At 39.1% G+C, this 27242-nt stretch overlaps 1 protein-coding gene across 1 annotated transcript in view; it reads right to left on the bottom strand.

The window, feature by feature from the left end:
- The window catches only part of ALDH1A2 (aldehyde dehydrogenase 1 family member A2), a 125234-nt gene that overhangs the window by 27197 nt on the left and 70795 nt on the right, over window positions 1-27242 (bottom strand). The window contains exons 5-7 of the mRNA XM_002690855.6: window positions 18713-18774; window positions 16590-16718; window positions 16350-16463 (exon numbers count right to left, since the gene is read on the bottom strand). Of these exons, the coding sequence (XP_002690901.1) occupies window positions 16350-16463; window positions 16590-16718; window positions 18713-18774 (305 nt within the window). The remainder of the gene's footprint in view (window positions 1-16349; window positions 16464-16589; window positions 16719-18712; window positions 18775-27242) is intronic.

Raw genomic sequence — 27242 nt, 5'->3', positions numbered from 1 at the left:
CAAATGACCTATAACAGCAAAAAGCAGATCAGTGCCTGGGAATGGGAATGGAGGGGAGGGGAAAGAAGGGAGAGAGGTTACAAAGGGGCAGCAGAAAAGGCCTGAGGGTGATGGATGTGTGCACTACCTGAGCTGTAGTGATGGCTTCACAGGTGGATACATCCGTCAAAACTACCAAACTGTACACTTTACATATGTGAAATCCATTGCATATCAATTATACCTCAATAAAGCTGTTAATAAAGGCATATTAAGAAGTAAAAATGTTATTTTATTAGAGTAATTATACCATACATCTTTTTATTGTCCTCTGTGAACTGCTGGTAGGGAAATGATATTGAATCCACATGACTATTTCAAATGTGATTTAGTGGTATTAATTAAAGTCAAATGTATTAGAATGAATTAATTAAATTTTAAAATAATTAAAGCCCAAAAGGGAAAAAGAAAAAGTGAAGAGGAAAAAATATATACACTTAAAGGAAAGCAAAAGGTGGTGAAAATAAAGAACAGATTAAAGGCTAATAAAAGAAATTACTAGAAGTAGAAGGGTGACAATTTTTGAGATTATGAATCTAAATAAAAATAAAGCATCATACTCATTATATAAGTTGACCAGTTCTCATTTAACTGCACAGATGATAGAACAGAATCATTGAGCTAGGAACTCATTGAGTAGATGATGGAAGGGTGGTCATTTCTGTCAGAAAAAAAGGCATGTGCATGGTTACAGTTGAACTGTGAAAGGCAAATCACATTTGAAGATTTGCAAGCAGTCTGGTGAGGCTAGAGAACATGGGAAGGTGCAGGGTTCAGGTCATGAATCAACCTGTTACCTGAAGCAGATTAAATATCCAGGTAGAAGTGTCCACTCCAGAGCTACAAATAGAAGTCTGGAGCTCAAAAGAGAGGTTCATAACTATAAGTGACTTATTTCAGGGAAATATTCCACATGAAATACTGTACCGACTGACCGACTGGATTACTTTCACATTGGTAAATAAAAAACTTAATGAACCAATTAGGTTGCTATGGTAGAAAATCTTTTATACTGATGATCTTATAGGGAAGGAAGAGAGTTGGAGTGGGAAATGGTGGTGAATTTCCATGTTCAGAAACCAACAATTATGACTGAAATAAACCTTGGACCTTCCGTTAGGAATACCGATTTTCTGCAGATAAGGGCTAAATCAACAAAAATTTCTCAAGAAGAAAATCTAACCAGCTAAGCCTATAGGGTAAAGTTTTCTATGAACCCATCAGTTGATTTCTCTGGGCTTCCGTGAGCAACATAAAATTCCTCTTTCATCCAATAAGCGATTGCAGTCTCTCAAATGTCTGCTGCTGCTGCTAAGTCACTTCAGTCATGTCCGACTCTGTGTGACCCCATAGACGGCAGCCCACCAGGCTCCCCCGTCCCTGGGATTCTCCAGGCAAGAACACTGGAGTGGGTTGCCATTTCCTTCTCCAATGCATGAAAGTGAAAAGTGACAGTGAAATCGCTCTTAGCAACCCCATGGACTACAGCCTACCAGGCTTCTCCGTCCATGGGATTTTCCAGGCAAGAGTACTGGAGTGGGGTGCCATTGCCTTTTCCATCTCCCATGTCAGGCACTGGTAAAAATTCCCTTAATTCACTCCTTATCTTACAAATGAGGGAATTCTGGGGTTCACCTGGCATACAGAGCATTGAACTGACTCTTGGTAAAATCACCTTAATTCTTTCTGAACTTAATCCTCCCCATCTTCTCTAGTTCTCCTGTGCTCTGGGCATGTTTCCCCAGAGGATGTTGTAAGGTTAGCACAGCTCCAATGCCACCACACAGTATCATTTCACCCCAGGATCATCACGGGCACCTCTTTGTAGGCTGCTTCAAAATATGTGTAAACTAGTGATTCTTGAATGTTAATAGACATAAAAATCACTAGGAAAGCTTATTAAAATAAGAATTCCTGGACCCACTTGAAAGTTTCTAATTTAGAAGATCCTGGGTGGTGCTCAAGAATCTGAATTTAAACAAATCACTCCTCTCTTCCCCAGAGCTCACCTCCCCATTACTATAGGGAAGGTAGTGATACTACTGAAAACAATCGTAACTACATGACAACGAACAACAATGGTAATTACATTATAGTTTTCGACAAAGACATTTCTCCCTACACCAGAACCTAATTCTGGCAGACTTTGGTTGTAGGATTGGCCCCTCATCTAGGCCATAGTAAAATCGTGAGTTCCTTAATAGGTACCAAGTGTCCTCTGACAACACCACTGTCTAAATGGAGTATACTATTCCATTTAAAAAAATAAAAGAAGAATTCATAATCAGTTTATTTAAGCAAGCACCCAGGCGCCCTTCCAAAAAAGTGAACTAGAACAGCAAAACAAACAAAATAAACATTTATTAGAAGACAAAAATATTTGTAAAATATTTATAAAAGCCATAAAACAAACAAAAGGAAAGTAAAATTTCTAGAGCAAAGCAGAGATTAGTTTTTGACAGACATTATCTGCAAATAGATTCAACTAGAATCAATCAGATTTAACTAGTATTCACTGAATTCTCACAGTATGCCAACAACAGGACTGGAACACTAGCTCCATTAATCCACAAATAAACACGTAAGGAGTTCTTCCTAACCGTCTTAACAGATGAAGAAATGAGAGATGAGAGCCGGGATTTGATCCAAGGTTGGCTGAATCCAGCCCCCTTCTCTATTACACATTTTCCCAAGACTATGTTGTTATATAAATTTCATTTAAAAATAAATATAAAACAATAACAGCTAATATTTATCGACACCTTACTAAGAGCCGGACCCTGTGTTAAAAACTTTAGATATACTAGCTTACTTCAACCTTAAAATCGATGAATTAGGTACAATCATCCTTTACCTACAGACATGCATCTGAGCATGGGGAAGATTAAATATTAACATGTACTGTGAACAAAGGCACACCACCATTCAGTTCAGTTCAGTCAGTCGCTCAGTTGTGGCCAACTCTTTGCGACCCCATGAATCGCAGCACGCCAGGCCTCCCTGTCCATCACCAACTCCCGGAGTTCACCCAGACTCACGTCCATCGAGTCAGTGATGCCATACAGCCATCTCATCCTCTGTCATCCCCTTCTCCTCCTGCCCCCAATCCCTCCCAGCATCAGAGTCTTTTCCAATGAGTCAACTCTTCGCATGAGGTGGCCAAAGTACTGGAGTTTCAGCTTCAGCATCATTCCTTCCAAAGAAATCCCAGGGCTGATCTCCTTCAGAATGGACTGGTTGGATCTCCTTGCACTCCAAGGGACTCTCAAGAGTCTTCTCCAACACCACAGGTCAAAAGCATCAATTCTTCGGCACTCAGCCTTCTTCACAGTCCAACTCTCACATCCATACATGACCACAGGAAAAACCATAGCCTTGACTAGACGAAACTTTGTTGGCAAAGTAATGTCTCTGCTTTTGAATATGCTATCTAGGTTGGTCATAACTTTCCTTCCACCATTAGAGAGGCTTAAATTATGTCTAGTTTTCTAATATAGATCTGATATTTAATCTTGATTGCTTTTGGAATGATTTGAAGACTGTGTTTGGCATACCTTACTGAAAAAAATACCTTCCTCTAGTTTTTTAAGAGGTGGAATGATGCAACATTCTTTCCAGTTTTCATTTCAGCAAAGCCATGAAGAGTATTTTTTTAAGAGACTCTAAAGAAAGGAGTGAAATAAATACACTCAAGGTGAACTACATTAAAGCTCAAAACTCCCTAAATTAATGTAAAATTCTGTGAGGAGGTCTTCTTTGATCACGAGATCGATCAGACAGATTATTAACCTATCAGCTCAGTTACTACGTTTGCTTATTTAGCATAAAACACTGGATAGTTCTGTAGATGGAAATTAACTTGGCCTGAATTTAGGTAAGAGTAATATAATCTGAGAATTAGAAAGATGATTTATGGAAAATGGGTATAGAAGAAAACCTAATATTTTACTTAAGTTTTACACACTTTCGTGTCCCTTAAATATAAAAATAATTCCACTAGAACACTGGAAAATGTGTTCAGCAGTCACTGAACATCTGGTGTCCAGCACTGTCTCACTCTCCCAAGTGTGTTCAAGGCACAAGGAAATCAGACACACACTAACTCCTCAATCTGTCATGATTTAGATTTACAGGGCTATTTTTTCCCCATCTCTATCAGGCTTCTCACTTTAGAAGAGATTTTAATTCCAGAACATTTCATATCCATTAGTAGTCCTTTCCCATTCTCCCCTCTTTTCTGCGCCTGGAAGCTACTAACCTATTTTCTGTCTACAGATCTGCCTATTATTGACACTTTATAGAAACAGTATCACACAATATGTAGCCTTTTGTGACTGGCTTCTTTCATTTAGCATGTTGGTAAGAATCACCCATGGCAAAGCATACATTGGTATTTCCTTTTTTGAGACTGAATAATATTCCACTGGGATGGCTGGCTGGCATCACTGATTCAATGGACCTAAGTTTGCGCAAACTCCAGGAGACAGTGACGAACAGGGAAGCCTGGCATGCTGCCTGTTTGCATGGGGTTGCAAAGAGGCAGACACGACTGAGCAACTGAACAACAACAACATTCCATTGTATGGATATGGACACACCCGCATTTTGCTCATCAACTCATCATCTAATGGATACTCTGACTGTTCCCATTTTTGGCAATTAGGAATAATATTTTTGTATGCTTCTATGTGGTGTTAGATTTTGTCAAATGCTTTTTTCTCTCTACACAGATGACTGTATGGTTTTGTCATTTGTTCTATCAATGTGGAATATTACACTGACTGATTTTTTGGGTATTAAACTGACCTTCCATTGCTGGGATAAATCCTATTTGGTCATACTATATAATCCTTTAATTTGCTGATTTCTGTTTGATAGTATTTCATTGAGGATTCTTGGGTCTATATTCATAGAGAACACTGGTGTATGATTTTTATATGATGTCTTTTTCTGAGAAGTCTTGTACACTCTGGCCTCAAGTTTTAAACTGAGAATTATTTTCAATGGCTTGATTTGCAGAACATTACTTTCTAGTTCATCTGCCTCCCAACATTTCTCCCTAAGCCCTCTCTCAATCCCTATTCTCTTCACTAAGACTTTCTGTTCTCTTCAGCCTCTAGTTGTTGAAATACTGCTAAGCTAAGTCGATTCAGTCGTGTCCGACTCTGTGCGACCCCACTGACAGCAGCCCACCAGGCTCCCCTGTCCCTGAGATTCTCTAGGCAAGAACACTGGAGTGGGTTGCCATTTCCTTCTCCAGTGCATGAAAGTGAAAAGTGAAAGTGAATTTGCTCAGTTGTGTCCGACTCCTAGCGACCCCATGGACTGCAGCGCACCAGGCTCCTCCGTCCATGGGATTTTCCAGGCAAGAGGACTGCAGTGGGGTGCCATTGAACTATTTCTTCCCAATTTACTCTACTTACTCATATCCTACAAGACTAATATTAAATCTCTCTTTCTCTTGAAGCCTTGACAGACCATCCAACCTACAGAACTCTCTCATTTTTTTAGGATGCTAATAACATATTACAAACTAACATGTGCTTGTTGCTTACAACTTATAAAAACTCATTGTGCATTTAATTCTCACAACTCTGAAAAATGTATGCTTACTATTAAGCAAATTTTGTACAGAATTAAGTGGTTCATAATTATATAGCTACAAAGTAAAATATTAATCCCTAAGCTATTAGTGGCGTTCTGAAGAAAGAAAGTGTTCATCACCTTCTAGTTCTGGGATCAAGCTTTTATTTCTCAAATTTAATCTTTCCTCCTTTGTATACCTAACAAATACTTAAAATGATTGCTGACTACACATCAGATGCTACTTGGGGTAGTGAGAATAATGACTAAAGGACAGTGAAAAATAATGCAGCCCCCCAAATCTATGTATATGACCAGAAACTGTAATATTCAAAAACTAAAGCTTAAAAAATCAATACTAAACTAATAATCAAATTATCTCACCCCAGAAGATTAGAAATTAGTTATTTGTAGGATTATAATCCTTTAAGAATATCCTACACCAAAGAAACCAAGGACTTCTAAATCCAAACATCATTAGGATTGTATTCTTATGACTTTAGTTGTATAAACAGAAGTATATAAATTTGTAACCTCATTGAGTATAATATATCTAATTTGAGACAATGGTAAACTGAAAATTTGCCTGAAACCTACCTAACCAAAGGCAATTTAGAATATCCATGGCGATTATGGGAAACTTTTGAAATCCTCAAACTTGAATAGCTCTAAAATTTCCCAAACTGAATGAAACACATATTTCAATTGGTAGTTTGAAGTTTCCATTGTCAGGAGCCTAAAACTGCCTTTCTGCAAAGTAACATTTTAAAATTAAATGCAAAGATAAAATAGGAGAAGTGGCCAAGATGGTGGAGTGGGAAGACATTGAACTCACCCTCCTCCCTCAGGCACACCAAAATTATAACTATTTAAAGAGTAATTACTGGTAAGAATGACTGGAAGACTAGCAGAAAAGATCTTCTGTAAGTACATATACAAAGAAGGAACCACAATGAGGTGGATTAGAGAGGCTGAGATGCAATATAATCAAGGCCCATGTTCCTAGACAGGTGACCTGCAAGCAGGAGAATAAGAACAATTGTGGAGATGCTCCCCCAAGGAGCCGGGGTCTGAGCTCCACACCATGCTTCCCAGCCTGGGGACTCTGTACCAGGAAGAGAAGCCCCCAGAACATTTATCTTTGAAGGCCAGTGAGGCTTACCTTCAGGAGACCCAAAGAGCTGTGGGAAATTCCATTCTTAAGGGCACACACAGAACATGTTCTGAGACCCAAGGCAGGAACACTAATTTGAAAGAAGCCTGGGTCATACCCACCAGCTGATCTTAGAGAGTCTATCAAAGAGGAAGGGGGCCACTGGGGCTCCCTCAAAATGAGGTGGCAAAGGAATATGCTCCAAATGCAAGAACAAGATAAAGTACCAGAAGAACTAAGTAAACTGGAGATAGGCAATCTACCACATAAAGTGTTCAAGGTAATAATCATAAATGTGCTCAAAGAACTTGAGAGAAGAACAAATGAACACAATGAGAATTTTAACAAAGAGTTAGAAAATATAAAAACCAAACAGAGCTGAAGAATACGATAACTGAAATAGAAAATACACTGGGAGGCATCAACAGTAGATTGTATGATCCACAGGAACATTTTAGTGAACCAGTAGACAGAGTAGGGGAAATCATCCAAGCTGAACAAAAAAAAATAATTTTTCTAAAATGAGGGCAGTTTAACAGACCTCTGTGACAATATCAGATGTGCTAATATTCACATTATAGGGGTCCCAGAAGAAGAAAGAAAGGGGCAGAGAACACATTTGAAGACATAAGGGCTGAAGACTTGCCTAATTAGGGAAAGGAAATGCAATGTCCCATATAGGGTTAACTCAAAGAGGAATATACCAAAGCATATTGTAATTAAAATGACAAAAATTGAAGTTAAAGAGAGAATATTAAAAATAGCAAAGGGAAAGCAACTAGTTATATACAAGGGAACTCCCATAAGACTATGAGCTGACATTTTAGCACAAACTCTGCAGGTCATAAGGGAGTAGCATGATACATTTAAAATGATGAAAGGAAGAAAAGCTACAATCAAAAATACCCAGCAAGACTATCATTAATAGTTGAAGGGAAAATCAAGAGTTTCACAGGTAAGTAAAAGCTAAAAGAGTTCAGCAGCACAAAATAGTTTTTACAAGAAATGTTAAAGGGACTTGTCTAAGCAGAAAAGACCACAATTAGAAATATGAAAATTATGAAAGGAGGAATCTCATTGGGAAAGGCAAGTATATGATAAAGATAGTAAATCAACCACCTATAAAGCTAGCAGTGGCAACCCACTCCAGTACTCTTGCCTGGAAAATCCCATGGATGGAGGAGCCTGGTGGGCTGCCGTCTATGGGGTCGCACAGAGTCGGACACGACAGAAGCGACTTAGCAGCAGTAGCAGCAGCATAAAGCTAGCAGGAAAGTTAAAAGACAAAGGTAGTTAAGTTATCTATATCCACAATGAGTAGTTAAGGGATACATAAAACAAAACTTATCAACCTGGTTTCTCTGGTTTACATCTGCTAGTTCATATCCTTCCTGGTGAAGGCCAGGCCCAGTACTGGATGAAAACTGCTAACAAGGAGAATCCTGAAAGGTGTCTAGAATTAAAGCTGGAGATGAGCCCACTAAGTTTTTATATGATCAGACTCAGGCAACTGCTACACAACTTCATCAAGCAATTTCTGGACTTTTCCAAAGCCTGTTGACTGGGACATAATTCAAGCTTGCACACAAAAATCTGCTGAACCTGTTCATGACAATTATATTCGACTTCAGATTGTTAAGGAAAATTTTGGTCTTCCTTCAAATGTTGATCCCACGTGGGGAGCTTTTGATTTTGTGTTTATCAGTGGGCTGAACTGGGACCTTTCCCTTCTAGTAAAAAGGACCAGGATGGGATGGGTAACCCATGGGATGTCCAGTTCAGATGCAGTTAATCTGGTATACCAGCTCTCTCCCACTTTAGAGGAGTCATCTAAAAGGAAGATCAACAAAATTCTTAATCTTCAACGCAAGCAAATGAAAACCCCTTAAAACAAAACAAAACACACAAAAAAACCCTCCTAGTTGTTATTACCTTTGCAAAACAGCCAGGACATTGGAAAAGAGACTGTTACAAATACAAACTTCTGGCACCTTCAGGTCTCTTAACTAGTTTTTCCACTGTCCTAATCCTCAAGGAAGTGGCTCTGAGGAACTACAGGGGGCTCCTCCCAACCCTCCCTCTTACTCATCTTAGAGAAATGTTTCTCCAGACTGGGGCTGAATCTCTTCCAGTCCTAACATTAGAGCCACATCTCAGTGCTCAACCCTACTACTATAAAGCAGCACTCTTTCAGAGTACTGAGACAGTTCAAACAGTGAGGCTCTCTAGTGAACTTCACGAGTTTCTTTCTCTGAATCTATTCCCTTTGGTTTAGACCCTTTGAGAGATAAATACTCTTTTCTTCTCAGCTCCTCCATCCATATCCATTTTCACCTGAGATTTCTTAGGGAAATATAATTCCAGAATTCCTCCAAGAAAGAGGGGGAAATTAATTACTTTTCCCTTCTTTAGTTAAAAAACTGCCACTGCCCTTTTGGTGAAGGCCACCAAAAAAAAAAAAAAAAACTGTTATGGGATCCCCTTTAACCACTTTTGTACCTCATGTAGGAAAAGCTCACCTGAATTCTCATCATAGTCAACATTTCTCAGACACCTGCCTCACCTCCTGTAAGTCTTTATGTTAACTGCTCTTCATAGAACTCTTTCACAGAGTAAAGGTAGCCCTGCTGCTCTTCTCCCCTCTGTCACTGATGAAGTCCCTCATGACTGCTTAACACTGACAGGTCTCCGCTTGACTCCTTGAGATGATATGCAGGAAAATGCTTTAGGAAACACTGACTTCTCATGGTTCTCTGATGGTTTCTTTTTAAGAAGTGACAATGACAAATACTGTGCTGGGCATGATATTACAACTCCTTTTAATACTGTTGCAGCAGCATCTTTACTTATGGCTACTTGGGCTAAACAGGCTGAATTATATACTCTTACACAGGCTTGTCCTTCAAAGTGCCACTGATAGTAGACATGCTTTCAGAGTAGCTCATGATTTTGGAATGTTGTAGGAGCAACATGGCTTCCTTACATGTGTGCTTAGTCACTCAGTCACGTCTGACTCTTTGCCACCCCATGGGCTGTAGCCCGCCAAGCTCCTCTGTCCATGGGGATTCTCCAGGTAAGAATACTGGAGTGGGTTGCCATGCCCTCCTCCAGGGGATCTTCCCAACTTAGGGATCAAACCTGGGTCTCCCACATTACAGGTGGTTTTTTTTTACTGTCTGAGTCACCAGGGAAGCCCAAGAATACTGGAGTGGATAGCCTATCCCTTCTCCAGGGGATCTTTCCAACCCAGGAATTGAACTGGGGTCTCCTGCATTGCAGGCAGATTCTTTACCAGTTGAGCTACCAGGGAAGCCAAAATTTTAAATGACCCTTATATTCAAGAATTATTGGATGCAATACTTTTTACCTGCTGCTTTTATTAAGATTTCAGGATATTCTAAACTTTACTTTCTGTAAGCTAAAAGAAATCACCGTGTTGACATTTCCAGAAAGAATGCTGCCCTTAAAGAAATCAATAACAACCAAACCTCTGGCATGGTCCAAAGAGATATTTCCCCAAATGGTGACTTTTAGAAAAAGTATAGAAGCCAAACACTGTTGGCCTCAAAGAAGGGAAAACAAGACTAGAAATTCAACAATTGTTGGTTTGACAAAAAGAGGAAGCTCTGGTTTGGACCAAATAACAACTCAGTCCTAGTGGAGATTCTAAAATTCTCACTCCTAACCACTGTTGGTCTACTGACAAACCATTGGTCTACTGACAAAATGATAGCGTTCATGAATCAGCATTGGTGAGGCAACATTACGGCTCCCAGAAGTTATCACTTAACCCGTTTGTCTGAAATATATACCCCAAATAAGCCTGTCTGCACTGCTCCTGGACATTTCAAACGGCCTAATGACCATGTGAGGTCTGGAAAAGGATTTCATACAACTTCCTCCATCTCATGAATATAAAAATGTTTTAGTTCTGGTCTGTATGTTTTTACACTGGGCTGAAGCCACCTCCTGCAGACAGGCTACTGCCTCTTCTGTGACTAAAGTCCCTTTGAAAAAGATTATCACTACCTGGACAACTCTTTAACTTCATAGTGATCAAGGAACTCATCTTACTAGTCAGTAAGACAACTGTACACTGTTTGGCCAGTTTCACAAGACTTTGACCATACTTACCACTGTCAACCCTCTAGTTTAGTCAAATGCACTAATGATATTGTTAAGATTCAACAGGAAATTTGTAGAGTCCCTAAAAAACCTTGGCCAAAAGCATCACCACAGCGGTCCTTCTAGATCGTAGATCGATATCTTTTGGAACTCATAAACTCTCATACTTTGAAATAGTCATTGAATGCCCAGTGCACTTGGCTCCTGCCTCTTGACTCACTGGTAAGAAAGATTCTGCAATATTGCAAAGGCCAAATTGCTTCTATTAAAAACAATCATGTATACCTGTGGCGGATTCATTTTGATATTTGGCAAAACTAATACAATTATGTAAAGTTTAAAAATAAAATAAAATTAAAAAAAAATAAAAGCAATCATGTTTTGGTACAGCAATCTTTTTACAGTGTGCTCTTGGGAGACAAAGACATTGAGCAGCACACCTTACGCTCTGTGGAGATTCTATCTACTGGAAAAAACTTACAGAAAGACTTCCTTCAACCTTGCTGGAAAGATCCCTCTATCTAGTACTGCTAACCAACCCATGTGTCACTGAACTCCAGGGAACAGACTTTGGATTTATGTGATACAGTGAAAGAAAGCACCAAACTCTGGCTGGCCCTGCACGTCACTGGGGACCTGAAAGTAAAGATTCCCTGGAATTGAAGTAGACAATACCTGATGAGACAGCCTTCCCAAGATAATCTGGACCAGGTCTGTTGGAAACTTGCCTGCCAGACCTTTAATGATGACATGATACTTCAGAAGATCTTAGATGTCTATGATCTTGGTAACACAAGGGTTTTACATAAAAATGGCCTAAAAGAGTTCTCCCTCCTACACTTCCTTGTTAGTAGAATATGACCTCAATAGGTTTTCAATCTGCATGCTTTCCCTCTGATGTGAGAAACTACACCAAAGGTCCTCTTGGCACTGAGAGATAAAATGCTGCTGAAACCAGAAAACTGGACTCCTTACCAGCAATGCTTTCAGAGAAAGGTCTTGATCAAAAGGAGAAAATATAAAAAATTAATGAACACAAACCTCAATCAAAATAGACTTGGGAGATCAGAAAAGGGAGCTCTACCACTTATGACAGTAGCAGAGCCCAACAGAAAAAAGAAAAACTTCTTCTTACCTGGCAAGAGTTCACGCAATGAGAGGAGACTGTCACAAGTTAGGCAACAAAAAGCAACTATACTTCAAACTCTCAATTTCTCCAGTGGACTCTGTTTACTACAGCTCTCCAATTTCCTTTTCCCTTCTTTAAAAGAGTACTCTACTCTCCTTGCTGTGGAAGGATGTGCATGGGGTTTGCCATGGCTGTAGACCCCAAACTGCAATTCTTTGCTGATTCTGAATAAACTCATTTTGGCTGTAGGAATAACTGGCAGTCTATTTCTCAAAAACTGTCACTGAACTTGCCCTCGCACTGTAAACAACTAGAAAAGTACATGAAATTGCCTCCTTTAAATGGAATATCATGCAGTATGGGACTGTGATTCTAGAGATAAAAGAAACAAGGGAATGAAACCATCACAATATTGTAAAGCAATTATCCTCCAATTAAAAATAAAATTTTTTAAAAATTTAAAAAAAAGAAAAGAAACAAGGGAAGACCTTTTGCATCATGGGATGTTAAGACCAAAGTAGAACGTGCTGATCTCACTGAAATGATGAAATAGATTAGAGTTTATAGAGAATGAGGTGGTTAAAAAGTAAAAGGCTTAGTACCAGAGAGTACTGACAATGCAGTCAAGGAAACTTATGGGGGTCCCATCAGTTCTCAGGCTGTATACCTGTGGTGACTGGTATACTTCACGAGACGGGATAAAGAACAAAGATCACGGAATTTGTATGCTGAATAATCCTCAGAGCTCATACAGGGTTGGGGACGTCTGAGTTTTGACTAACCAGAGTAGAAAGACCTAGTTGAACACTGAGAATATTCACTACAAAATCCAGAAGGATCCCAACTTAGTAATCTTAATATATTTTATTATCTTAGTAAAAGATAAACTAGTCCTTAATGAAGCTTAAAATTAAGTGTCAAAAGGGTCTACCTGTACTGCAAGTGATTTAATTACCTAACAGAAAAAAGTCCAGCACTCTTAAAAGAAAGAAAACAAAATCTACATGGTCCATAATGTAATGGGCCCAATGTTCAGCATCCTTTCAAAAATTAATAGATAGGAAAAGCATACATATTTGAAAAAACATTATATATAGTAGAACAAAGATAAGAATGACTGCTAACTTATAAAAAACAGAGCAAGTCATTAAAAAAAAACAGAATGACATCTTTAAAGTGTTGAAGCAAAATAAAACAAAATAAAAACTGTTGAATCAGAATTTTATATTCACAAAAAATCATAAAAAATGAAAACAAAATAAATATTCAGATAAACAGAAGCTGAGAGAATTTGTCACTAACAGATCCACACTATAAGAAATGCTAAAGAAAGCTCTCTATACAGAAGAAAAATTATATCAGAAAGAAACATAGGCAAAAAAAAAGAGAGAGGGCTAGAAACAGTAAGTATGTGAGTAAATGTAAAATAATTTTGTTTTCTCATGATGGCTCAGATGGTAAAGAATCTGCCTGCAATGCTGGAGATCCAGATTTGATCCCTGGGTTGGGAAGATACCCTGGAAAAGGGAATGCCTACCCACTCCGATATTCTTGCCTGGAGAATTCCATGGACAGAGGAGCCTGGTGGGCTACAGTCCATGGGGTTGCAAAAAACCAGACACAACTGAGCAACTAACACTTTCACTTTGAAGAGATAGTTGAATTTTTAAAACAAGAAGTGTAGCAATGTACTATGGGCTACATACATACGTTACAGTGAATTCTAGAACAGCTGCAGCATGAAGGATGCAATGAAAAACAGAAGAATTCCGTTGTACTGTTATTACATTACAGTATAACATAATACTTTTAAATAGTAGACTGTGATTAAAACGCACATTGTAATTACTAAAGCAACTACTTTAAAAAGAGGCTTAGCTGATAATCCAAAATGAAAGATAAAATGGAGTACTCAATTCATCCGAAATGTGGCAGAAAACGAGGAGAAAGGGGACAAAAAGCAGATGGGACAAGTAGAAATAAAAGTGAAAATGGGAGATTCAAATCCAATCATATCAATAATTGATTAAATACTGAACAACAAACCCCTCACCAAAAAAACCACCACCACCACCACTAGGCACGGGAGAGTACATATTGTATATTCCATTTATATAAAGGAAGGAAAGAGAGGAAGGAAAATTAACAAAGAGGGTCACTGATTGCCTGGGGCCGATGATATGAGAAATGTTTCAGGGTATGGAAATATTCTATATCTTAGTTTGGGTGATGGTTATGTGACAGTGTGTATTTGGTACTTAAATGAATGCATTTTATTGTATGTAAATTATACTTCAGTCTTTTTAAAAGTTTAAAAAAACTTTTTGAATGGCAAAACAGAGACTTAAACCCAGGCAACTTGGAAACAAGCACTTATGTTCTTATTGATCCACTATGTCACTTCTTGTCTGGCCTGAAAGATTAGGTCATCCTCTCAACATGACTTTCCAACACATAGTACTGGGACTTTAAAAAAAGTGCCCAGTTTTTAAATTGAAATATCCTTGGAAGAAAAAAAAAATCCCTAGAAATTAATTTATCAAGACAAGCCTAAGATGTAAATGATGACATCAGTGAAGAACACTGTAGGGCAGATAACTGAAGAGCTTTACACCATGTTCCTGGATGAGATGTCAGTCTTCTAGAAAGAACACTCATCTTCAATTTAATACAGACAGGTAATGGGATGCCAATCAAAATTCCAATGAGAGATGTGTGGAGGAAGGTAAGGTACTTGGAAAACCAAACTGAAATTTTATCTGAAAGAATGTACAAGAACAGCCTAAAGGTTTTGAAAAACCATATAGGAGGGTATATTGCCTGCCATACTCCAACACATCTTTTAAAATCTTATAATTAAAGCAATCTGGTACTAGTGAAAATACTGAGGAGTGATGTTACCAAGATGGCAACACAGACTGCTCCAGACTTTGCTTTCCTTCACAAGAAGCGTAAGGAACAATTGTTAAAGGACCCTAGAACACAAGGTTAAGCGGGAAGCACTCCCCTGTACCAGAGACCCATGAGAAGGGTTAAGAAAAGCAGCTACATTGTGACTATACTGCCCTCCCAGAGGCCACTGCAGCATCATGGGGAGACATTTCTCTTGACCCTCTGGCTTCTCCAGTGGGAAAGGAGAACTCAGAACTGTGAGCTGACCTGTGGGAGCCACTACTCTGATCTCACACCATGGGAACTGCAGGGGAATCTGCAGAGCTCAACCACCACAGAAATGAGACTGCAACAGAGAGAGGGGGAGGGGTTGCAACACACAAATCCTGGCAGACTGAATTCACATCTGCAGTGACCAAGCAATAATCCCAACCAGTGGCTCTGCTCATCTGCAGAACCAAACTAGGGGCACACTCTGACCAGGGAACACAGATGGGTGCAGATCGGCCTGATTCATCTCCTCAAATGAGGACTTCTGCCAGCCCTACGGCCCAGTCTGCCCTGCCCAAACAAGAAGCTGAACCACAGCACCATTCACTGAAGAGTGTCTTCTAGTCGCATCTGACCAGAATGACTGATAACTCCTGAAAGACATGTGGCCCAGTAGTGCTTGAGCCAAGAAGTGGACAGGCAGGCAGAGCCCACTGACCCCAGAGCTAGGTCAGTATAGGACATGCAGTGCTCGCCTGCAGCTGGGTTCAGTTCATACTATATTACCTATGGCTACTTTGTGCTCCAGGGGCAGAGTTAAGTAGCTTCAATAGAGACCATATTGCCAGCAAAGTCTATAACATTTGCTATCTGGCTGTGTTTTGCAGAAAAAAATTGCTGATCTCTACTCTCTCTGACCTTTTAATGCTCATGGTCATAGTTAGCTGCAAATAGCATCTACAGGAGTTGGGGATATAATGATAAGACAAAGCTGTGTTTCCATTTTCATCTTGACCAGAGATTAATTTACATCTCCAGTTCTTAATTTGTGTTTTTGATTCAAGAAAGTGTTCAGAACCCCAGCTTCTGGGATAGACTCTTTTGGGACAGTTTGTTAGTTTGTTTTTGCCTCTGATATATGTTCCTTTTATTTCAAAATATAATATGGTTTTGTTTTTCTGGGACAGGTCTCATACAAATGGAACACACAAGAATCCAGAGATTTGAGACACAAATAGTCAATGTCCACCTTTACTTTGTCACCCATCAGTCTTCTAGCTATGATAAGACCTTGTTAAGGTCTTATCTGCTTGTTAAGACCTTGAGTAGCCACTGCTCTTTGGGTGTTCAGTCCATGGGTAACATTTTCAATTTTCTCTCAAACCCTCTACTCATTTGCAGAACTGTTCTTTAAGCTGTGGTTTCTCAGGCACCTACCTCAGTAGACCCTGTGAACGCAATCTTGTCTATGCCAACGTGAGAAGCTATTGCTGCCCCGGCCGTTGGCCCGTATCCTGGCAAAATATTGATGACTCCTGGTGGAAAGCCAGCCTAACAAAACAGAATTGGAGGAAACGTGGCTTGTGAAAGCTGATGAAGCACATTAAATCGGATATGCTCCAGTAGACCCCAACTGTAAGGAGGGTGGGAGCCACTCCTGAGGTCGGTTTCTCTTACCTCCTTGATGAGGGCTCCCATGTAGAGCGCGCTGAGTGGTGTTTGTTCTGCTGGTTTAATAACTACTGTATTGCCACAGCACAGAGCTGGAGCAATTTTCCAAGCAAACATCAGCAGGGGGAAGTTCCACTGAAAGGCAAAAACTCAGGGTTGATAGATGGAAAAATATTCCTCCATTACTTTGTTTTCAAGCTGTGACTTCTCAGATTTCTCAGACTGGTCCTCAACATAAATCTTGTCCCACCACAGAGTATAGATGTTTGGATTTTTTAATTACTTCATTAAGAAGAGAACAGGATTGACCTTGAAAATCTCCCCTATTCTCTCTCTGGTCAGCAAATTACTATTTTCCAGCTACCCACAAAAAGAAATCTTATCGTAAAAAGGGAGTCTTTGTTTTGTTTCAGCTTTTCATTGTTGTCATTTTATATGTTTTTAAAATTAGCTTTTGGTTCCAGTAAGTTCTTGTGTATGAAAACTTTTTCTTGCATTTGTGATTTTTTATACCAGGGTTTCAGGCTGGTATAAAAGCTCTTCAGAGAGGAAGACCTAGAAGTCAGCGTGTATTTCACGGCAGTACCTTTTTCTTTACCTACGTGTATTGTCACAAAACACACAATTACAAAAAATAAAGTACATCTGCTGATGAGGATGCAAAAATCTTAGTTCGTCTCCTGGCCACTGCAAAATAAACTAATGGAGACTAAAAAATATATGTGTGTATCTGAGACTGGGGCCTAAGACGGTTTAAACCAATTTTAAAAAGGATATTAAGCTTGTATTGTTATAAGTGCAGGCATGAGCCTCAGTACTATCAGGTGTCGTTGATAATTTCATTAAGAAAGAAAACAGAGACCCTGGTGCCCTGGCTCCAGCCCCTGAGCACAATGTGTTTCTGCCTGAAGCATCTCAGCTGCCATCCTTGAAGGATTCTCACTGGCCCTGGCAAGCTTGCAAAAATATACAAGTGTCGTGCCTTCACCAAACACCCAATTTCTTTCCCCCTTAGTTGTTTATAAACTTGGGAGTACACAGTGATGTTTTAATTCCATCTACAGTATATAAATCTTGGGAGCGCAGTAATTGAGCTGAGCTGGCTGACAAGCGGCTCTTGTCCTGTCAGTGAAAGCTGCAGCTAACTGAGTCTGAGGAAGGCAGGAAACGCAGGTTTGAGTTCCTGCAATTAAGGTGACAGACCTCAACCCGGCTCTGATCTGAGTGGGATTTCCCTGGGTGGTTTAGGGGCAGAAGAACTTAAACCAAATCTCTCATCTTCTCCTTTCATTCTCGAATAAATTTCACAGTAACCCAGGGTTTGGGGACCTTTAAAATAATTCATTAATATGTCTCCCAAATCTTTGGCTCCCAAAGCTGAAGATTATCTTGAGTTATTCTCCTATATTTTGAGAAAACTTCTTGTCTGTACTTTAAGAATTTAAATTGAGGCTCCCCTGAAATCCTTGCCAGAATGATTAGCTAGACTCTCCTGCTGGAAGACTCGATGATGTTTTGTATAGTGCCAAGGCTATGTATGAGGCAGAGGGGGGAAAAAAAGACAATGTTTAATGTTCCAATCCAAACACTAAGCACTACATCCATTTCCCTGTACAAGACACACAACAGCACGGCATGGTTTCAATTATGACTGTGACGTTAATTGTACTGCTGTGTCTTCTGTAGGGTCTTCTATCTAGATTCTTGTGAAAAGAAACAGTGGGAAAGAATGGGATTAAAAGACCATATCAAACAATATGCCTGGAAAAATGGTGAGTCACAGTTCTAAAAAATAAACAAGCAAATATAACAAAGCATTAATTTTCCATAAGCTGAATGGACATCCATAACTGAAGGCAGGTTATTAATACACTGGGCTTTGCTTTGCTTATTTTAATCATGAGAATTCCATAACTTGAGAATTCAACTCCTGGTAACGAAGCTGAAACCCTATTAACCTGTTCAAATAAGCATTTGCAGGGAGGCTGTTAAAGATATGTCAACAACATGAGCTCAGTTTTTTTCCCCCAGTAATGGAAAACACACATTGCTGAAGTCCATGTTTTATGTATCTTTAAGAGAACTGGTTCAAATGAAAATAAATACGGGGCGTGAGGAGATACACTCACCGGGATGATCTGTCCACACACACCAATGGGTTCATGTCTTGTAAAGGTAAAATAATCTCCATCTGAAAGAAACGAGCACAGTCACTGCCACAGAGTTCAGATGAGAAGAACTGCAGAGGGAGAACACAAGTGGCAGCAAAAAGCAGAAATACAGTTGGAAACACTTTTGGTCATGGTTCCCACTCCACTGTGTGTTAAAGCGAGTAGAAGCTATCACTTGGCAAAGGGTTTCTCCACAGCCGGTTCCCAGACACCCAAACAGAGTACTGGTAGAGGGCCCTGAAGGCAAAATAAAGGATGAGTTTATCACACCAGATGCTGTCCTGGGGGTGGGCAGTGGGGAAGGGACAGAGCGGGGAGTGGCTGGAAACTGGAAAATATTAAATATTATATTAACTATCAAAATGATACTTATATATGGAATAGTTACTTGAGTTAAAAACTGAGGTTCCTCAAAATTTCAAATAGCTTTCTGAAAATATTAAAAAAAAAAAAAAAGAAACTAAGTAAAATGCTATTGGGTAAATTTAAAATGCCAGGCAACTGGAAAAGGCAAGATTTAAAAGTAAGATCTGTTTTATAACTCAGTCTAGGTGTCCAAATGCACTTCTGGGCACTGGGGGAACCCAGGCATGTCAAGGCCTATTTCAAGAAGGCAAGAGTCCACTTCAAAGAAGATTTCATCAACAACCCAAAGCCTCCACCTTCAAACCAGCCATGAAAATGAGGATGATTTAATGACCTTGTTTTCCCTATAGGAGCAAGCGGCAGTTGGAACAAATACCCAGGAAATCCAAACCAAATTCTTCTTTAGGAAAGTACCATTATGTTTATCTGAATTATTTTAAGTGGCTAAAGGAAAAAACCAAAGAACGCCTGTTTTTAGCATAAAGCTTTTCATTTTTGGTATTGAGTCTTCCCCGCACCCCACCCCCATATTGTCAACTCTTTGGCCACTTCACTGACACTTGTTTTCTCTCTCAAAAGACGTTCACTGGGGAAAGTGGAGACCCTCTGTTAATACTCAGGAAGAGCATTACTATTAGAGATGTGGACAAAAGTGGGGACAGGAGGAGATGTTAATTCTTCCCAGAATTAACAGCTATCTGTTGCTGGCACATCTTTTCAAAGAACTTTCCCCCCGACATACATTAGCATCCTTTTATCCTCTCTCTTTTTCAAAAGAATACAAATGGGACTATATTATACACAGGCTTCTACACTTTGGTTTTTCCCACTTTTTTCATATAAATCTAACACACTTTTTAAGCTGCTGAATGTTTTGCCACTGGCTCAATAAATAATGGCACTGCTGTAAACTGTCCTGAGGGACTAAAGAGACCGCTTTCAGTGCAAGCTATTACAAATAATGCTGTAACACTATTTTATATATCTCTGCATATTGGTGAAATTTCACAGTCAGAATGTACATGCATTTCACATTTTGATAAATAGTGCCAAATCACCCTTCAGAAAAATTATTCAGTTTATAATTCCAACATGTTTTTTTCCTCCCTATCCTTTAACACTGGGGTTTTTCAAACATTTAAATTTTGGTCAACCTGAAAGAAAATGACAACTTGTTTTGATTTGTGCTTGATGATATATGGATTGAATATGTTTTCATGTTTAATAGCCATTAAAATTTTTTTCTTCAGGTTTATATCCTCTCCCATTTTTCTACCGGTTTATTCTTCTTTTTCCGTCATTTAGAGAACTCTGTATATATTAAGCACATTAGGCCTTTGTCATGTGTATACGCAAAGTTTTCCCCTTTGTCTGCTACTTGTCTCCTAATTTTGTTTGATGTATATACTTTAAATTAAAGACTTTAGGAAGTAGGTAAACTCAGTAACTGTAGGAAAGAAATTATTTTAGAATGTATCTCCACTAAAACAACAAAAAAGAGCCCAAATATGGAAACCATCCACAGGAGGACAATAATAAGTCTAAGTAATATTTAAAAAATCAAGTTAACTATCTCAGCTTTGTATGCAGACAATTCAAGAATTTTCATAGATATCTTTATTTCCAATAGTGCCAGTTACCACCTTTCTTCAATTTATAAATCTCTGAAAAAGTTTTTTTTCCTATTAATACTTTTCACATTTTTTTCTTTAGAAGATATAAATGTTTGTTTCTTCTCCCTGGGAAGATTTTTCATGGGGAGAAAAAAAAATGATCAAGAGGCTAAAGAGTATCATTTGCAAGGAAATTCTCCCCAAATAAATGCTATAATATGGGTAAGGTGATGGATTCAAGTATTAATCACAGACTATAGAAAGAGAGTGTAATGTCAATATGGAGTGCAAAGAGCTAAGAAAAAAACTGGAAGATGAACTGAAGAGCAACACAGGTGTTTATTTTAGCAGCACTAGAATGGTTCAGAAGAATTCACAGGGCACTTGCACAAGCACAGCATGGTAATTCATAAAGCATTGCCCCTCTCTCCATTCTAAATGCTGAAGAATTTAGTTGTACTACGTATATAATTCTGAAAGTTATTGAAGAAACTAAAGAGAAGAAAAAAAAAATGTAGGGCAATCTTTAAAAGCTGACCTCAAAAGGAAATGAACTTAACTCCATAACTATATCCAAAGGGAAACTGAGTTATGCGGAATAAGAACTTTCCTGGATAAATGTTCACAGAATCAAAACTTAGCTAAAGCAGGCACAAGGAAAGAAACTGAAGATTCTTCTAAGTTCCTCTAAACAGTAAATAAATAAAGGGTATTTTGGTGCTTGAGCTCTTCCCAAAAGAGCACTGAATGAGAGAGATAAGGGTCCCACACCTTTGAGTTCAGTCTGTATTCTAGGATGGTTGGTGGAAGAGGATTCTGAACACCCTTAGTCTGAGCAGGATTCCTGGCACATAAGAACCATACCTCCTACATGTAACCCCTGACCAGGGCTGGAGGCATGCCAGAGGTCCCACACAACTAGTATGACACAGCTCTGACTCTCACCAGCTTCTAGACCAGGGTTCCCCAAAGGCCAATCACGTAAGAGCCACCTTCCTGAAATCCAAAACAGAGGGGATATGCATACGTATAGCTGGTTCACTTTGCTGTACAGCAGAAACTAATAAAACATTGTAAAAATACTACATTCCAATACAAATTTTCAAATTGCAAAAAAAGAGCCATCTTAATTTTTACTATATCCAAGTATCACCTACCCTACTACTTTTAATATCTTAAATTAACTCATCTTTTAATGTAAAGTTTAAAAATAAAATAAAATTTTTAAAAAAATTAAAAAAAAAAAAAAGCTATTTGATAGCCTCACCTTCAGGAAAATCTAAGAAATAAAAGATTTCATGAGCTAGCAATATTTTCTTCTAATATTCTTCAAGCCTAGTAATTAAAATAAACATGGATTCAGTTCAGTTCAGTTACTCAGTCATCTCCGATTCTTTGCGACCCCATGGACTGCAGCTCACCAGGCCTCCCTGTCCATCACCAACTCCCAAAGTTTACCCAAACTCATGTCCATTGAGTCAGTGATGCCATCCAACCATTTCATCATCTGTCGTCCCCTTCTCCTGCCTTCAATCTTTCCAGGCACCAGGGTCTTTTCAAATAAGTCAGTTCTTCGCATCAGGTGGCCAAAGTAGTGGAGTTTCAGCTTCAACATCAGTCCTTCCAATGAACACTCAGGACTGATCATCTTTAGGATGGACTGGTTTGATCTCCTTGCAGTCCAAGGGACTCTCAGGAGTCTTCTCCAACACCACAGTTCAAAAATATCAATTCTTTGGCACTTAGCTTTCTTTATAGTCCAACTCTCACATCCATACGTGACTACTGGAAAAACCATAGCCTTGACTAGACGGACCTTTGTTGGCAAAGTAATGTCTCTGCTTTTGAATATGCTGTCTAGGTCGGTCCTTCCAAGGAGTAAGAGTCTTTTAATTTCATGGCTTCAGTCACCATCTGCAGTGATTTTGGAGCCCAGAAAAATAAAGTCAGCCACTGTTTCTACTGCTTCTCCATCTATTTGCCATGAAGTGATGGGACTGGATGCCATGATCTTAGTTTTCTGAATGTTGAGTTTTAGGCCAACTTTTTCACTCTCCTCTTTGACTTTCATCAAGAGGCTCTTTAGTTCTTCTTCACTTTCTGCCATAAAGGTGATGTCATCTGCATATCTGAGGTTATTGATGTATCTGCCTGCAACCTTGAGTCCAACTGGGCTTCATCCAGTCCAGCGTTTCTCATGATGTATTCTGCATATAAATTAAATAAGCAGGGTGACAATATACAGCTTTGACGTACTTATTTTCCTATTTGGAACTAGTCTGTTGTTCCATGTCCAGTTCTAACTCTTGCTTCCTACCTGCACACAGATTTCTCAAGAGGCAAGTCAGGTGGTCTGGTATTCCCATCTCTTTCAGAATTTTCCACAGTTTATTGTGATCCACACAAAGGCTTTGGCATAGTCAATAAAGCAGAAATAGATGTTTCCTGTAACTCTCTTGCTTTTTCAATGATCCAGTGGATGTTGGCAATTTGATCTCTGGTTCCTCTACCTTTTCTAAAACCAGCTTGAACATCTGGAAATTCACGGTTCATGTATTGCTGAAAACTGGCTTGGAGAATTTTGAGCATTACTTTGCTAGGGTGTAAGATGAGTACAATTGTGCAGTAGTTCGGGCATTCTTTGGCATTGCCTTTCTTAGGGATTGGAATGAAAACTGACCTTTTCCAGTCCTGTGGCCACTGCTGAGTTTTCCAAATTTGCTGGCATATTGAGTGTAGCACTTTCACAGCATCATCTTTCAGGATTTGAACTAGCTCAACTGGAATTCCATCACCTCCACTAACTTTGTTCGTAGTGATGCTTCCTAAGGCCCACTTGGCTTCACATTCCACATTCCTGGCTCTAGGTGAGTGATCACACCATCATGATTATCTGGGTCATGAAGATCTTTTTTGTATAGTTCTTCAGTGTATTCTTGCTACCTCTTCTTAATATTTTCTGCTTCTGTTATGTCCATACCGTTTCTATCCTTTATTGAGCCCATCTTTGCATGAAACGTTCCCTCAGAATCTCTAATTTTCTTGATGAGATCTCTAGTCTTTCCCATTCTATTGTTTTCTTCTATTTCTTTTTTTTTATTTTTTAACTTTACAATATTGTATTGGTTTTGCCATATTATCAACATGAACCTGCCACAGGTATACACGTGTTCCCCATCCTGAACCCTCCTCCCTCCTCCCTCTCCGTACCATCCCTCTGGGTCGTCCCAGTGCACCAGCCCCAAGCATCCAGTATCGTGCATTGAACCTGAACTGGTGGCTCGTTTCATATATGATATACATGTTTCAATGCCATTCTCCCAAATCATCCCACCCTCTCCCTCTCCCAAAGAGTCCAAAAGAGTACAAAAGACTGTTCTATACATCAGTGTCTCTTTTGCTGTCTCGTATACAGGGTTATTGTTACCATCTTTCTAAATTCCATATATATGCGTTAGTATACTGTATTGGTGTTTTACTTTCTGTCTTACTTCACTCTGTATAATAGGCTCTAGTTTCATCCACCTCATTAGAACTGATTCAAATGTATTCTTTTTAATGGCTGGGGGCAGGAGGAGAAGGGGACGACAGAGGATGAGACGGCTGGATGGCATCACTGACTCGATGGACGTGAGTCTCAGTGAACTCCAGGAGGTGGTGATGGACAGGGAGGCCTGGCGTGCTGCAATTCATGGGGTCACAAAGAGTCGGACATGACTGAGCGACTGATCTGATCTGATCTAATACAGGAATATATCTACCTAAAGAAACTAAGGATCTATATATAGAAAACTATAAAACACTGGTGAAAGAAATCAAAGAGGACACTAATAGATGGAGAAATATACCATGTTCATGGATCGGAAGAATCAATATAGTGAAAATGAGTATACTACCCAAAGCAATTTACAGATTCAATGCAATCCCTATCAAGCTACCAACAGTATTCTTCACAGAGCTAGAACAAATAATTTCACAATTTGTATGGAAATACAAAAAACCTCGAATAGCCAAAGCTATCTTGAGAAAGAAGAATGGAACTGGAGGAATCAACCTGCCTGACTTCAGGCTCTACTACAAAGCCACAGTCATCAAGACACTATGGTACTGGCACAAAGACAGAAATATAGATCAATGGAACGAAATAGAAAGCCCAGAGATAAATCCACACACCTATGGACACCTTATCTTTGACAAAGGAGGCAAGACTATACAATGGATTAAAGACAATCTCTTTAACAAGTGGTGCTGGGAAAACTGGTCAACCACTTGTAAAAGAATGAAACTAGAACACTTTCTAATACCATAAACAAAAATAAACTCAAAATGGATGAAAGATCTAAACCTAAGACCAGAAACTATAAAACTAGAGGAGAACATAGGCAAAACACTCTCTGACATACATCACAGCAGGATCCTCTATGACCCACCTCCCAGAACATTGGAAATAAAAGCAAAAATAAACAAATGGGACCTAATTAAACTTAAAAGCTTCTGCACAACAAAGGAAACTATAAGCAAGGTGAAAAGACAGTCTCCTATTTCTTTGCATTGATCATTTAGGAAGGCTTTCTTATCTCTCCTTGCTATTCTCTGGAACTCTGCATGCAGATGGGTATATCTTTCCTTTTCTTCTTTGCCTTTCTTTCACCTCTCTTTTCTTAGCTACCTGTAAGACCTCCCGAGACAACCATTTTGCCTTTTGCATTTATTATATTAAATACAGTTCCATGTGCTATACAGTAGGTCCTTGCTGTTTATTTGTTTTATATATAGTATTCTACATCTGTTAATCCAAAATCCCAAATTTATCCCTCCCTTACCTTCTCACTTTAGTAACTGTAAGTTTGTTTTCCATGTCTGTGAGTCTATCCTGTAAATAAGTTCATTTTTATCATCTTTTGAAGATTCCACATATCAATGATACCATATGATAATTATCCTTGTCTAACTTAATACTCTTAGTATGATAATTTCTAGGTCCATCCATGTTAGTGCAAATGACATTATTTCATTCTTTATATGGCTGAATAATAATACTCCATTATGTGTATACATACACACACACATTCACACACACACATATCTTCTTTATCCACTCATCCATCAAGGGATATTTAGGTTGTTTCCATGTCTTGGCTATTGTAAATAGTGCTGCTATGAACACTGGGTGCATGATTTTTGAGTTAAGAGTTTTCTCCAGATATATGCCCAGGAGTGGACTTGCTGGATCATATGACAACTTTATTTTTAGTTTTTTGTGGAACCTCCATACTGTTCTCATCTGGTTGCACCAATTTATTTTCCCACCAATAGTGTAGGAGGGTTCCCTTTTCTCTACACTCTCTCCAGGATTTACTGTTTATAGACTTTTTGATGATAGCCAGTCTGACCAGGGTGAGGTGATACCTCATTGTGGTTCTGATTTTCATCGTGCCACATAATATGCCACACTGTGCTTCTCAAATTTCAATGTGTACACAAAGCATCTGGAGTTATTAAAATGCAGATTCTGAACCTGTAAATCTAGGGTGGAACCCAAGAGTCTGCATTTCTATGAGCTCTCAGGTTACACCAATGCTTCTGATCCACAGACCACACTCCAAGTACCCGGGTTCAGAGGAACCAAGTGGATAAAGGGAAGTCCCCAGGTATTGTGATGATCTACAGTTGTTGACTTCATTTCTATTTACTTTTGGCCTCTCTGATAACTACTAATTTGCCTGAAAGGAATCTGAAGTGTAGAAGAATCTAAGCAATGTTTTTAACACTTTTAAATTACAATAATAAAAACAAAAACATATATAACTTTTACAAAATATTTTCATATTCTTGCCTCATTTCATGCTCAAAACAATGTATGGAAAAATTAAGGCAAGTATTATTATTTGAAATTTACAAGTAGTGAAAATATGCCACAGAGAGGTTAAGTCTAAAGTAGTATCACTGGTTAAGTTGTGGCTCCTGAACTTGAAACTGGGTGATCAGACTTCAAGTTCACTTCCCTTAGAAACATACCAAAGGCTCTTCTGTGAATAAGGTTTGGATTTGGGTGGATATCACAAACCACAGAATCAGAATGTAATGTCAAGGAATGCAGATGGGGGAAAAAAGGGTGAAGATGATTCTTCAAGGACGTGGTGTGTGGAGAGAGAACTCACATAGACTCCTGTATCTCAAGCTATAAAGGGAATGCTACAGAGCACAGGCTTCCTCTCGGGTTGGGGAGTCTAAGGCTGAGTGCCTCTCTGCATCTGGGAGAAGTGGACTCCAGTGGGTGGCAGTGTTACTTCTCCCTCCTTCTCTTCTGTACCTAAGACGAAGTATGAGTACTCCTCTCTGCCTAGAATAAAAATCACAGCCCATTTCCCATCTTTCATGTTAATATGTTCAGTCACTCAGTCGTGTCTGACTCTTTGTGACTCCATGGACCATAGCCCGCTAGGTTTCTCTATCCATGGCATTTCCCAGGCAAGAATACTGGAGAGGGTTGCCATTTCCTCCTTGAG

Source organism: Bos taurus, chromosome 10 (genome assembly GCF_002263795.3).
Source record: "Bos taurus isolate L1 Dominette 01449 registration number 42190680 breed Hereford chromosome 10, ARS-UCD2.0, whole genome shotgun sequence".
In the NCBI taxonomy this organism is placed as follows: domain Eukaryota; kingdom Metazoa; phylum Chordata; class Mammalia; order Artiodactyla; family Bovidae; genus Bos; species Bos taurus.
The sequence above is the reverse complement of the archived record's forward strand: the minus strand, read 5'-3'. Positions and strand labels throughout refer to the sequence as shown.